At 45.2% G+C, this 15,630-nt stretch overlaps 1 protein-coding gene across 3 annotated transcripts in view; it reads right to left on the bottom strand.

Moving 5' to 3' along the window:
- The window catches only part of epn3a (epsin 3a), a 58,555-nt gene that overhangs the window by 16,837 nt on the left and 26,088 nt on the right, over nucleotides 1-15,630 (bottom strand). For 2 of the 3 annotated variants that reach the window (XM_036939478.1, XM_036939476.1), the window contains exons 7-10: nucleotides 7,768-7,889; nucleotides 6,133-6,210; nucleotides 5,168-5,257; nucleotides 2,260-2,346 (exon numbers count right to left, since the gene is read on the bottom strand). In XM_036939478.1, the coding sequence (XP_036795373.1) occupies nucleotides 2,260-2,346; nucleotides 5,168-5,257; nucleotides 6,133-6,210; nucleotides 7,768-7,889 (377 nt within the window). The remainder of the gene's footprint in view (nucleotides 1-2,259; nucleotides 2,347-5,167; nucleotides 5,258-6,132; nucleotides 6,211-7,767; nucleotides 7,890-15,630) is intronic. The other variant, XM_036939477.1, reaches the window with a different exon arrangement.

Here is a 15,630-nt window from a genome sequence, read left to right as displayed (position 1 = left end):
CTGTTATATACTGTAGGTTATATAGAGTGGTGTGGTAACTGTTATATACTGTAGGTTATATAGAGTGGTGTGGTAACTGTTATATACTGTAGGTTAGATGGTGTGGTAACTGTTATATACTGTAGGTTAGATGGTGTGGTAACTGTTATATACTGTAGGTTAGATGGTGTGGTAACTGTTATATACTGTAGGTTAGATAGAGTGGTGTGGTAACTGTTATATACTGTAGGTTACATTGAGTGGTGTGGTAACTGTTATATACTGTAGGTTAGATGGTGTGGTAACTGTTATATACTGTAGGTTAGATGGTGTGGTAACTGTTATATACGGTAGGTTAGATGGTGTGGTAACTGTTATATACTGTAGGTTAGATAGAGTGGTGTGGTAACTGTTATATACTGTAGGTTAGACAGAGTGGTGTGGTAACTGTTATATACTGTAGGTTACAGAGTGGTGTGGTAACTGTTATATACTGTAGGTTAGACAGAGTGGTGTGGTAACTGTTATATACTGTAGGTTAGATAGAGTGGTGTGGTAACTGTTATATACTGTAGGTTATATAGAGTGGTGTGGTAACTGTTATATACTGTAGGTTAGATGGTGTGGTAACTGTTATATACTGTAGGTTATATAGAGTGGTGTGGTAACTGTTATATACTGTAGGTTAGATGGTGTGGTAACTGTTATATACTGTAGGTTAGATAGAGTGGTGTGGTAACTGTTATATACTGTAGGTTATATAGAGTGGTGTGGTAACTGTTATATACTGTAGGTTACAGAGAGTGGTGTGGTAACTGTTATATACTGTAGGTTAGATAGAGTGGTGTGGTAACTGTTATATACTGTAGGTTAGATGGTGTGGTAACTGTTATATACTGTAGGTTAGATGGTGTGGTAACTGTTATATACTGTAGGTTAGATGGTGTGGTAACTGTTATATACTGTAGGTTAGATGGTGTGGTAACTGTTATATACTGTAGGTTAGATGGTGTGGTAACTGTTATATACTGTAGGTTAGATAGAGTGGTGTGGTAACTGTTATATACTGTAGGTTACATTGAGTGGTGTGGTAACTGTTATATACTGTAGGTTAGATGGTGTGGTAACTGTTATATACTGTAGGTTAGATGGTGTGGTAACTGTTATATACGGTAGGTTAGATGGTGTGGTAACTGTTATATACTGTAGGTTAGATAGAGTGGTGTGGTAACTGTTATATACTGTAGGTTAGACAGAGTGGTGTGGTAACTGTTATATACTGTAGGTTACAGAGTGGTGTGGTAACTGTTATATACTGTAGGTTAGACAGAGTGGTGTGGTAACTGTTATATACTGTAGGTTAGATAGAGTGGTGTGGTAACTGTTATATACTGTAGGTTATATAGAGTGGTGTGGTAACTGTTATATACTGTAGGTTAGATGGTGTGGTAACTGTTATATACTGTAGGTTATATAGAGTGGTGTGGTAACTGTTATATACTGTAGGTTAGATGGTGTGGTAACTGTTATATACTGTAGGTTAGATAGAGTGGTGTGGTAACTGTTATATACTGTAGGTTATATAGAGTGGTGTGGTAACTGTTATATACTGTAGGTTACAGAGAGTGGTGTGGTAACTGTTATATACTGTAGGTTAGATAGAGTGGTGTGGTAACTGTTATATACTGTAGGTTAGATGGTGTGGTAACTGTTATATACTGTAGGTTAGATGGTGTGGTAACTGTTATATACTGTAGGTTAGATGGTGTGGTAACTGTTATATACTGTAGGTTAGATAGAGTGGTGTGGTAACTGTTATATACTGTAGGTTAGATGGTGTGGTAACTGTTATATACTGTAGGTTAGATAGAGTGGTGTGGTAACTGTTATATACTGTAGGTTAGATAGAGTGGTGTGGTAACTGTTATATACTGTAGGTTATATAGAGTGGTGTGGTAACTGTTATATACTGTAGGTTAGATAGAGTGGTGTGGTAACTGTTATATACTGTAGGTTAGATGGTGTGGTAACTGTTATATACTGTAGGTTAGATGGTGTGGTAACTGTTATATACTGTAGGTTAGATGGTGTGGTAACTGTTATATACTGTAGGTTAGATGGTGTGGTAACTGTTTATACTGTAGGTTAGATGGTGTGGTAACTGTTATATACTGTAGGTTAGATGGTGTGGTAACTGTTATATACTGTAGGTTAGATAGAGTGGTGTGGTAACTGTTATATACTGTAGGTTAGATAGAGTGGTGTGGTAACTGTTCCTACCCCAATTCCACCAGACGCCGCCTCTCGTTTACTCTCCTCCAGAGCTTTTTGGAGCAACGACTCGTCTCCTTGGCGACTCCGTTGCTCCTGGCAACACACACAGACACATGGAAGCTGTTAGGCATGACATGGCTCGGAGACAAGCTCACTGATTCTAAGACACACGTTTTCTGTCTACCAAATGGCCCCCTATTTCCATATGCAGTGCATTATGGGTCTAAAGTAGTGCACTATATAGGGAATAGGGCCCTGGTCTAAAGTAGTACTAACTCAGAGAAACGCGTGGTTAGACAACACAGACCACAACAACACAGACTACTAGACCACAACAACACAGACTACTAGACCACAACAACACAGACTACTAGACCACAACAACACAGACTACTAGACCACAACAACACAGACTACTAGACCACAACAACACAGACTACTAGACCACAACAACACAGACTACTAGACCACAACAACACAGACTACTAGACCACAACAACAGACTACTAGACCACAACAACACAGACTACTAGACCACAACAACAGACTACTAGACCACAACACAAACTACTAGACCACAACAACAACTGACTCCCCACACACTGACTCCACACACACTGACTCCCCACACACTGACTCCACACACACTGACTCCACACATACTGACTCCCCACACACTGACTCCCCACACACTGACTCTACACACACTGACTCCACACACACTGACTCCACACACATACTGACTCCACACACACTGACTCCCCACACACTGACTCCACACACACTGACTCCACACACACTGACTCCACACATACTGACTCCACACATACTGACTCCACACACACTGACTCCACACACACTGACTCCACACACACTGACTCCACACACACTGACTCCACACATACTGACTCCCCACACACTGACTCCCCACACACTGACTCCACACACACTGACTCCACACACACTGACTCCACACACATACTGACTCCACACACACTGACTCCCCACACACTGACTCCACACACACTGACTCCACACACACTGACTCCACACACACTGACTCCACACACACTGACTCCACACATACTGACTCCCACATACTGACTCCACACACACTGACTCCCCACACACTGACTCCACACATACTGACTCCCCACACACATACTGACTCCACACACACTGACTCCCACATACTGACTCCACACACACATACTGACTCCACACACACATACTGACTCCACACACACTGACTCCCACATACTGACTCCACACACATACTGACTCCCACATACTGACTCCACACACACTGACTCCCACATACTGACTCCCACATACTGACTTCACACACACTGACTCCACACACACTGACTCCCACATACTGACTCCACACACACTGACTCCCACATACTGACTCCCACATACTGACTTCCACATACTGACTCCCCACATACTGACTCCACACACTGACTCCCACATACTGACTCCCACATACTGACTCCACACACACTGACTCCACACACATACTGACTCCACACACATACTGACAGTAACTGCTTCCATTGTGCCACCCTGGCAGAGAGAGGGGGGAGAGGGGGGGGGGGGGTAGATAGAGAGAGAGGGGGTGGAGAGAGAGGGGGGGTAGAGACAGAGAGAGGGGGGTAGAGAGAAGGGGGGTAGAGACAGAGAGAGGGGGGGTAGAGAGAGACAGAGAGAGGGGGGGTAGAGAGAGACAGAGAGAGGGGGGGTAGAGAGAGGGGGGGGGGTAGAGACAGTGAGGGGGGGTAGAGAGGGAGAGAAGGGGGGTAGAGAGAGAGGGGGGGTAGAGACAGAGAGAGGGGGGGTAGAGACAGAGAGAGGGGGGGTAGAGACAGAGAGAGGGGGTAGAGACAGAGAGAGGGGGGGTAGAGAGAGAGGGGTGGGTAGAGACAGAGAGGGGGGGGTAGAGACAGAGAGAGGGGGTAGAGACAGAGTTCCCAGTCTAGAGGAACAGAGTGGGTTCCCAGTCTAGAGAAACAGAGTGAGTTCCCAGTCTAGAGAAACAGAGTGAGTTCCCAGTCAAGAGAAACAGAGTGAGTTCCCAGTCTAGAGAAACAGAGTGAGTTCCCAGTCTAGAGAAACAGAGTGAGTTCCCAGTCTAGAGAAACAGAGTGAGTTCCCAGTCTAGAGAAACAGAGTGAGTTCCCAGTCTAGAGAAACAGAGTGAGTTCCCAGTCTAGAGAAACAGAGTGAGTTCCCAGTCTAGAGAAACAGAGTTAGTTCCAAGTCTAGAGAAACAGAGTGAGTTCCCAGTCTAGAGAAACAGAGTGAGTTCCCAGTCTAGAGAAACAGAGTGAGTTCCAAGTCTACAGGAACAGAGTGGGTTCCCAGTCTAGAGAAACAGAGTGAGTTCCCTGTCAAGAGAAACAGAGTGAGTTCCCAGTCAAGAGAAACAGTGAGTTCCCTGTCAAGAGAAACAGAGTGAGTTCCCAGTCTAGAGAAACAGAGTGAGTTCCAAGTCTACAGGAACAGAGTGGGTTCCCAGTCTAGAGAAGCAGAGTGAGTTCCCAGTCTAGAGGGTAAAACATTGACACGGTGATGAGCAGCCAGACAGACAGACAGAAGGAAAGGAAGACAGAGAGGTGTTGAGCAGAGCTGAAGGACCCGAAGGCTTAAAGACACAGGGGGCTCAGGGGGAGAGAACACCTCTCGGTGGGCCAAACCTAGTCCCTATGTAGTGCACTACTTTGGGCCAGAGACCTATGTGGCTAGTCTGGTCAAGCAGTCTGACCTCTTGCACTCACGTTTCTGTCTCACTCCGCCATAATGTGAGCTGGCGAGATCAGGCCGGTTCTACCAGGCCACTATAGCGCAGTGCACTACATAGTGACTAGGATGCCATCTGGGACAGGACCAGGGGCACTACCGGGGGCACTACCTGCTGGTGCTCCTCTTTGCTCAGGCTCAGGGCGATCTGGAGCTGTCTCTCTTCATCCATATCCAAGGCAACTGGAGGAGGCGAGGCCGGCTATAAGGGAGCCAATCGGTGGAGTGGAGGAGGGGAAATACAAATCAGTCGTTGGTGGATAAATAAAAACACTTCCTAACCTGCCTTGATATTCACATTGGTGCGGTTCCAGGTTGTCTTTTTTTACAGACGCACTGCGAATCTCAGAACAACGCTGTATCACATCATGTGGTTGCTGAGATGTGCAAAATAGATGACCTGGAACGCCACCATTGTTGATACATTGCATGGAAGGCAAGCCCTCTTTGACCCTCCCCAAGACAGGGATTGGCGTGTACACCAGAAGAGGTCAGAGGGCGGGATCTCATACCATTGGTCTAAAGAGAGAGGGAGATGGTGCTATTGGTTAGTGGAAACAGAAAGATGCAGCCTTATCCAATCTGTGACGAGAGAAAAGGTGCAGCACAGCAGGCTGCTTGGCTGTTCAGGAACCAGGGTCAAAGTTCATTTGACCCACAGGTCTAAGAGAGTGCGCGAGAGAGAGAGAGAGAGAGAGAGAGACAGAGAGAGAGAGACAGAGAGAGAGAGACAGAGAGAGAGAGACAGAGAGAGAGAGAGAGAGAGAGAGAGACAGAGACAGAGAGAGAGAGAGACAGAGAGAGAGACAGAGAGAGAGAGACAGAGAAAGAGCTTGCAGCAGCAGGAGGTAGAATGGTTTGGTTAGGGTTAAGCATTGCAAAATTCTCGTAACCTTCCTGAAATTCCCTAATTTCCCAGAAATCCAAGTTGAAAGATTCCCAGAATCAGGAGGGAGAGAGATCTCCAAACGGGATTTATGGGAAACCTGGGAATTGTGGGGAATGTTTCTGGATTTTTACAACCCTAGTTAGGGTATGAGGATGCAGGGGGCTCGAGGGGCTACATCTAAGCAGTACCTTCTGAGCTTCCTCCTTGCTGAGGCTCAGGGCGATCTGGAGCTGAGTCTGTTCATCAATGTCCACCGGGGGAGCAGGCTGGAGTGTTAAAGGGGGTGGTGTTATTAGCAGGGCTGACTGCACTCAAAACACGACTGCTTTTCATGTGTTTCTAGTCAGGGATCAGGGACACCAGGTGACTCCGGCCCATAAATGACCTCAAAACACGACTGCTTTTCATGTGTTTCTAGTCAGGGATCAGGGACACCAGGTGACTCCGGCCCATAAATGACCTCAAAACACTACTGCTTTTCATGTGTTTCTAGTCAGGCATCAGGGACACCAGGTGACTCCGGCCCATAAATGACCTCAAAACACGACTGCTTTTCATGTGTTTCTAGTCAGGGATCAGGGACACCAGGTGACTCCGGCCCATAAATGACCTCAAAACACGACTGCTTTTCATGTGTTTCTAGTCAGGCATCAGGGACACCAGGTGACTCCGGCCCATAAATGACCTCAAAACACTTCTACTTTTCATGTGTTTCTAGTCAGGCATCAGGGACACCAGGTGACTCCGGCCCATAAATGACCTCAAAACACTTCTGCTTTTCATGTGTTTCTAGTCAGGCATCAGGGACACCAGGTGACTCCGGCCCATAAATGACCTCAAAACACTACTGCTTTTCATGTGTTTCTAGTCAGGCATCAGGGACACCAGGTGACTCCGGCCCATAAATTACATTGATGAATTAACGGGTAGAAAAGAACACCTGAAATCATTTGTCTCTCGACAGCCAGTAGATCAATAAGCTCTGTGTTAGGAGTTGGACTAACATCTGGCAAAAAGTTGACCAATATTCAGCTTATAAAGTTAGCCAACGATGAGTTTTTGTGTGTTGAACAAAAGGACCTAAGATATTGTAGTGTTGAACAAAAGGACCTAAGATATTGTAGTGTTGAACAAAAGGACCTAAGATATTGTGTGTGTTTTATAAAAGGAGTGTTTTTCGGTCCCAGGCCTCGGTGCAGAATGCACCATCTAACAACACAGAGACACAGAGGCCATTCAGTGCCATCAATACCAGGCTAGCTAACAGTGGATCAATACCAGGCTAGCTAACAGTGCCATCAATACCAGGCTAGCTAACAATGGATCAATAGCTCCACCCTGTTCAGTCCAGTCACTCATTCACTCAGCACAGCTGCCGGCGGTTCACTCTGCAGCATCGCACTCTGTCATTGGCCAGGTCGGCAGCCAACTCTGAGTATCGGTGTCTTTGATTGGCCAGGTGTTATAGATCGCATCACAAGGAGAGAGGGGTGATATTGGTTTCTATTTAAGGCTCAGTGAAATGGATGACACTTAGAGGACAGAGAGAGAGAGAGAGAGAGAGAGAGAGAGAAAGAGAGAGAGCGAGAGCGAGAGATTTGAGCTCTGCAGGGGAGTGTGTATGAGTGGGAGGGAGGCAGCCACGTTCATAACATTCTCACACTGCATGTAGTCAGAGTGTGTCAGTGCCTCTTGTTCAGTGTGTGTGTGTGTGTGTGTGTGTGTGTGTGTGTGTGTGTGTGTGTGTGTGTGTGTGTGTGTGTGTGTGTGTGTGTGTGTGTGTGCGTGTGTGTGTGTGTGTACTGTGTGAGTGTGTGTGTTACCTTTTCACTCTCCTCTCGGCTCATGGCCAGAGCCAGCTGCAGTTGTAGCTCCTCCTCCCCGCTGGTCTGTGGGCGGGCCTGCTCCATGTCTGATGCGGCACGGCGAGGAGAGGAAGAGGTGGCTGGGAGGAGGAAGAGGAGGAAAGAGGGAGGGAGTGGAGAAAGAGAGAGAGAAAGAGGAGGGAGGTGGCAGAGGAGAGGTAGAGAGAAAGAGAGGGAGGGAGAAAGAGATTGAGAGGGAGGAGGGAGAGGTGGGGGAGAGGGAGAGAGGGGCAGGTGGCAGAGGAGAGAGAGAGAGAGTGTGTGATTTTTAAGAGCAGAGTTTTAGTAGAGAGAGCTGGGTTTGCATGTTAAGTCTGCTGTCCAACCACTGTGTGTTGTGTTATTCCAGCAGGCCTGTGTTGGCATGGCATGCTCTGCCTTGGTCTGCAAGACTGCACCCCAAATGGCCCCCTATTGTCTATTTAGTGCACTACTTTTGACTATGGACCCTGGTCCTAAGTAGTGCACTATATAGGGAATAGGGGGCCATTTGGGACGGATCCTAACTGCTGCTCTCTGCCTCCTGCACTAGGAACAATGGTGGCTTTTGTGGAGTAGGTAAAGGAGGTATTTTTTCATTTTAATTAGATTTTACCTTTAACTTGGCAAGTCAGTTAAGAACAAATTCTTATTTTCAATGACGGCCTACCGGGGAACAGTGGGTTAACTGCCTTGTTCAGGGGCAAAATTACAGATTTTTTACCTTGTCAGCTCGGGGATTCGATCTTGCAACCTTTCGGTTACTAGTCCAACGCTCTAACCACTAGGCTAGAGGGGATAGATGGGTAGAGGAGGTGGCAGGGGCAGAGGAGTAGATGGGTTGTGAAGGTAGAGAGGTAATGGAGGTAGATAAGTAGGGGTAGTGGGGGTCATGGCTGTAAGGGTGTGGGGGGGGTCATGGCTGTAAGGCAGGGGAGGTCATGGCTGTAAGGTGGGGGTGGGGTCATGGCTGTAAGGGGGGTCATGGCTGTAAGGGAGGGGGGGATCATGGCTGTAAGGGAGGGGGGGTATCATGGCTGTAAGGGAGGGGGGGATCATGGCTGTAAGGGAGGGGGGGATCATGGCTGTAAGGGAGGGGGGGATCATGGCTGTAAGGGAGGGGGGGGATCATGGCTGTAAGGGAGGGGGGGGATCATGGCTGTAAGGGAGGGGGGGGATCATGGCTGTAAGGGAGGGGGGGGATCATGGCTGTAAGGGAGGGGGGGATCATGGCTGTAAGGGAGGGGGGGATCATGGCTGTAAGGGAGGGGGGGATCATGGCTGTAAGGGAGGGGGGGGGGATCATGGCTGTAAGGGAGGGGGGGATCATGGCTGTAAGGGAGGGGGGGATCATGGCTGTAAGGGAGGGGGGGGATCATGGCTGTAAGGGAGGGGGGGATCATGGCTGTAAGGGAGGGGGGGGATCATGGCTGTAAGGGAGGGGGGGATCATGGCTGTAAGGGAGGGGGGGGATCATGGCTGTAAGGGAGGGGGGGGATCATGGCTGTAAGGGAGGGGGGGATCATGGCTGTAAGGGAGGGGGGGATCATGGCTGTAAGGGAGGGGGGGGGGGATCATGGCTGTAAGGAAGGGGGGGATCATGGCTGTAAGGGAGGGGGGGGATCATGGCTGTAAGGGAGGGGGGGGATCATGGCTGTAAGGGAGGGGGGATCATGGCTGTAAGGGAGGGGGGGATCATGGCTGTAAGGGAGGGGGGGATCATGGCTGTAAGGGAGGGGGGGATCATGGCTGTAAGGGAGGGGGGGATCATGGCAAAAGGGAGGGGGCTGTGGAGGGAAGGAGGGGGGCAGTACTGTATATACGTCCCAAATGGCACCCTATTCCTGATGTAGTGCACTACTTTTCACCAGAGACCCTATAAAAGGCAATAATAGTGTGATTTGGAACGAGGCCATTGGCAAGGTCCAGTCTATCTCTGCTGAACCCCAATCACTTCCAGTACACCACCTCTCAATGTGGCCTGCCTGGGCTGGACTGTCGTCTGGCTGGGCCGGCTGGGACCTGGGTTCAAATACTATTCCATATCTTCTCAAATAGTGCGAGCGTTTGCTTTAGCCTGCCTGCAGTGCCAGGTGGGCGGGATCTCTTCTATGGGTTCCATTACGCCAGACAAGCTCAATCAAAGCACAGACAAAGTAGTTTGAAATGATTTCAAATTGTATTTGAACCCAGGATCTGTCTGGGACGGGACAGGGAGCTACTGCCACAGTGCCAGGCCAACCCTCTGACCCCCACTCAACCACCCAGCCCCAGCCCATCCATCAGGTCCATCTAAACCCGCAACGACAGACAGGACAGACAGACTCAAAGATCATCAATCCAGGACACATAGTATGTCCTCCACCGTCATTGACCAGACTATCCTTCTGTAACAATGCTGAAATGGAGCAGAAATCAGGCCAGAGTGACTTTCCCAGACAAGGCCTACTGCATATTATGGAATATGTCAATATGGATGTCGTCTGAATCATTTCACAGTAATTATCTCCAAAGTATGTAGTAATATACAAAGTACGTAGTAATATAAAAAGTATGTAGTAGTATAAAAGTATGTAGTAGTATAAAAAGTATGTAGTAGTATAAAAGTATGTAGTAATATAAAAAGTATGTAGTAATATAAAAAGTATGTAGTAATATAAAAAGTATGTAGTAATATAAAAAGTATGTAGTAGTATAAAAAGTATGTGGTAGTATAAAAAGTATGTAGTAATATAAAAAGTATGTAGTAGTATAAAAAGTATGTAGTAGTATAAAAAGTATGTAGTAGTATAAAAAGTATGTAGTAGTATAAAAAGTATGTAGTAATATAAAAAGTATGTAGTAGTATAAAAAGTATGTGGTAGTATAAAAAGTATGTAGTAATATAAAAAGTATGTAGTAGTATAAAAAGTATGTGGTAGTATAAAAAGTATGTAGTAATATAAAAAGTATGTAGTAGTATAAAAAGTATGTAGTAGTATAAAAAGTATGTAGTAGTATAAAAAGTATGTAGTAATATAAAAAGTATGTAGTAGTATAAAAAGTATGTGGTAGTATAAAAAGTATGTGGTAGTATAAAAAGTATGTAGTAGTATAAAAAGTATGTAGTAGTATAAAAAGTATGTGGTAGTATAAAAAGTATGTAGTAGTATAAAAAGTATGTAGTAGTATAAAAAGTATGTAGTAGTAGGGGGGGGGTTCTGCATAGAAAAATCTAGTGGGCCACCTTTGGCCAAACAGTAAAATATTTATATATACAGTACCAGTCAAAAGTTTGGAAACACCTACTCATTCAAGGGTTTGTCTTTTATTACTACTTTCTACATTGTAGAATAATAGTGACGACATTAAAACTATAACACATATGGAATCATGTAGTAACCAAAATAGTGTTAAACACATCAGTTTAATATTTGAGATTCTTCAAATAGCCACCATTTGCCTTGAAGACAGCTTTGCACATTCTTGGCATTCTCTCAACTATCTTCATGAGGTAGTCAACTGGAATGCTTTTCCAACAGTCTTGAAGGAGTTCCCACATATGCTGAGCACTTGTTGGCTGCTTTTCCTTCACTCTGCGGTCCAACTCATCCCAAACCATCTCAATTGGGTTGAGTTTGGGGGATTGTGGAGGCCAGGTCATCTGATGCAGCCCTCCATCACTCTCCTTCTTGGTCAAATAGCCCTTTACACAGCCTGGAGGTGTGTTTTGGGTCATTGTCCTGTTGAAGAACAAATGATAGTCCCACTAAGTGCAAACCAGATGTGATGGCGTATCGCTGCAGAATGCTGTGGTAGCCATGCTGGTTAAGTGTGCCTTGAATTCTAAATAAATCACAGACAGTGTCACCACCAGCACCACCACCCCTCCTCCTCCTTGCTTCACGTTTGGAACGACCCATGAGGAGATCATCTGTTCACCTACTCTGCATCTCACAAAGACACGGCGGTTGGAACCATAAATCGCAAATTTGGATTCATCAGACCAAAGGACAGATTTCCACCGGTCTAATGTCCATTGCTCGCGTTTCTTGGCCCAAGCAAGTCTCTTCTTCTTATTGGTGTCCTTTAGTAGTGGTTTCTTTTCAGCAATTGGTTACTGCATGATTCGATATGTGTTATTTCATAGGTTTGACGTCTTCACTATTATTCTACAACGTAGAAAATAGTAAAAATAAAGAAAAACCCTGTAATGAGTAGGAGTGTCCAAACTTTTCAGTGGTACTGTATATATACACTACCGTTCAAAAGTTTGGGGTCACTTAGAAATGTCCTTGTTTTTTAAAGAAAAGCTAATTTTGTCAATTAAAATAACATTAAATTGATCAGAAATAGTGTAAACATTTTTTATGTTGTAAATGACTATTGTAGCTGGAAATGGCAGATTTTTATGGAATATCTACATAGGTGTACAGACTACAGAGGCCCATTATCAGCAACCATCACTCCTGTGTTCCAATGGCACGTTGTGTTAGCTAATCCAAGTTTAGCATTTTAAAAGGCTAGTTGATCATTAGAAAACCATTTTGCAATTATGTTAGCACAGCTGAAAACTATTGTTCTGATTAAAGAAGCAATAAAACTGGCCTTCTTTAGACTAGTTGAATATCTGGAGCATCAGCATTTGTGGGTTCGATTACAGGCTCAAAATGGCCAGAAACAAAAACTTTCTTCTGAAACTCGTCAGTTTATTCTTGTTCTGCGAATAGAAGGCAATTCCATGCAAGAAATTTGCAAGAAACTGAAGATCTCGTAGAACGTTGTGTAATACTCCCTTCACAGAACAGCGCAAACTGTCTCTAACCAGAATAGAAAGAGGAGTGGGAGGCCCCGGTGCACAACTGAGCAAGAGGACAAGTACATTAGAGTTTCTAGTTTGAGAAACAGATTGGACAAGTCCTCAAATGGCAGCTTCATTAGTACCCGCAAAACACCAGTCTCAAAGTCAACAGTGAATGAGGCGACTCCGGGATGCTGGCCTTCTAGGCAGAGTTCCTCTGTCCAGTGTCTGTGTTCTTTTGCCCATCTTAATCTTTTATTTTCATTGGCCGGTCTGAGATATGTATTTTTCTTTGCAACTCTGCCTAGAAGGCCAGCATCCCGGAGCCGCCTCTTCACTGTTGAGACTGGTGTTTTTCAAAAACAAGGACATTTCTAAAGTGACCCCAAACTTTTGAACGGTAGTGTACATATATATATATTTATTTATTTTTACATTTTTCTCAGGATGTAAAAAAAAAGAGTTTTCAGTCTAAACTTAAATGACTAAAACCACATATAAAGTATGTAGAAAAGATAATGGACCTATACATTTTTAAATAACAATCACCGAAATATTACAACTAGAAAGTCAGGGGGAATACTTATTTTTATTATTATGCATTCAGGAGTATGTTTGTCATGGCATGGGGCCCCATTGACTCTGTTATAATGTTTGTCATGGCATGGGGCCCCATTGACTCTGTTATAATGTTTGTCATGGCATGGGGCCCCCATTGACTCTGTTATAATGTTTGTCATGGCATGGGGCCCCCATTGACTCTGTTATAATGTTTGTCATGGCATGGGGCCCCCATTGACTCTGTTATAATGTTTGTCATGGCATGGGGCCCCCATTGACTCTGTTATAATGTTTGTCATGGCATGGGGCCCCCATTGACTCTGTTATAATGTTTGTCATGGCATGGGGCCCCCATTGACTCTGTTATAATGTTTGTCATGGCATGGGGCCCCCATTGACTCTGTTATAATGTTTGTCATGGCATGGGGCCCCCATTGACTCTGTTATAATGTTTGTCATGGCATGGGGGCCCCATTGACTCTGTTATAATGTTTGTCATGGCATGGGGCCCCCATTGACTCTGTTATAATGTTTGTCATGGCATGGGGCCCCCATTGACTCTGTTATAATGTTTGTCATGGCATGGGGGCCCCATTGACTCTGTTATAATGTTTGTCATGGCATGGGGCCCCCATTGACTCTGTTATAATGTTTGTCATGGCATGGGGCCCCCATTGACTCTGTTATAATGTTTGTCATGGCATGGGGGCCCCATTGACTCTGTTATAATGTTTGTCATGGCATGGGGCCCCCATTGACTCTGTTATAATGTTTGTCATGGCATGGGGGCCCCATTGACTCTGTTATAATGTTTGTCATGGCATGGGGCCCCCATTGACTCTGTTATAATGTTTGTCATGGCATGGGGCCCCCATTGACTCTGTTATAATGTTTGTCATGGCATGGGGCCCCCATTGATTCTGTTATAATGTTTGTCATGGCATGGGGCCCCCATTGACTCTGTTATAATGTTTGTCATGGCATGGGGCCCCCATTGATTCTGTTATAATGTTTGTCATGGCATGGGGCCCCCATTGATTCTGTTATAATGTTTGTCATGGCATGGGGCCCCCATTGATTCTGTTATAATGTTTGTCATGGCATGGGGCCCCCATTGACTCTGTTATAATGTTTGTCATGGCATGGGGGCCCCCATTGACTCTGTTATAATGTTTGTCATGGCATGGGGCCCCCATTGATTCTGTTATAATGTTTGTCATGGCATGGGGGCCCCCATTGACTCTGTTATAATGTTTGTCATGGCATGGGGCCCCCATTGATTCTGTTATAATGTTTGAGTCACTCAGATAGCATAAGCCATTGCGAAAATTTGTAGATTTGAATGAAATGAACTTTAAAACGGCACATTTTGTCATTGCGGTCAACAGGAGGGTCTCTAAAATGTCCAGTCGGCGACTGCACCAGTGGCCACGCCCCCACCACGCCCCTACCACGCCCATCGCCTAAGCCACATTTTGAACCCAGAAAAAACTCTGGTGTGTGTGTTGGAAAATCAAACTTTCCACAGACACCAGAAGTATAACATTAACACAGTGTGACTAACTGAAACCATGCTCACGCTACTTAGCTTCCCACACACAACCTTTACACAGCTGGTGCACAGACCGCACTCAGCTGGTGCAGAGGCTGCACACAGCTGGTGATGAGACCACACACATGATATTACACTGGCAACTGGCTTTGGTCTCTGCACCATCCTTCTGTACTGTTCAACAACTCCACCACATCCTACTGTATCATAAAACTACTGTACTATCTAACAACTCCACCACATCCTACTGTATCATAAAACTACTGTACTATCTAACAACTCCACCACATCCTACTGTATCATAAAACTACTGTACTATCTAACAACTCCACCACATCCTACTGTATCCTAAAACTACTGTACTATCTAACACCTACACCACATCTTACTGTATCATAAATCTACTGTACTATCTAACAACTCCACCACATCCTACTGAGTCATAATACAACTGTACTATCCAACAACTCCACCAAATCCTACTGTATCATAATACTACTGTACTATCCAACAACTCCACCACATCCTACTGTATCATAATACTACTGTACTAACACCACCACATCCTACTGTATCATAAAACTACTGTACTATCCAACAACTCCACCACATCCTACTGTATCATACTACTACTGTACTAACACCACCACATCCTACTGTATCATAAAACTACTGTACTATCTAACAACTCCACCACATCCTACTGTATCATAAAACTACTGTACTAACACCTACACCACATCCTACTGTATCATAATACTACTGTACTATCTAACAACTCCACCACATCCTACTGTATCATAATACTACTGTACTATCTAACAACTCCACCACATCCTACTGAGTCATAATACTACTGTACTAACACCACCACATCCTACTGTATCATAAAACTACTGTACTATCTAACAACTCCACCACATCCTACTGTATCATAATACTACTGTAC

Source organism: Oncorhynchus mykiss, chromosome 12 (assembly GCF_013265735.2).
Source record: "Oncorhynchus mykiss isolate Arlee chromosome 12, USDA_OmykA_1.1, whole genome shotgun sequence".
NCBI lineage: Eukaryota > Metazoa > Chordata > Actinopteri > Salmoniformes > Salmonidae > Oncorhynchus > Oncorhynchus mykiss.
This window is presented reverse-complemented; position numbering and strand designations above follow the sequence as displayed.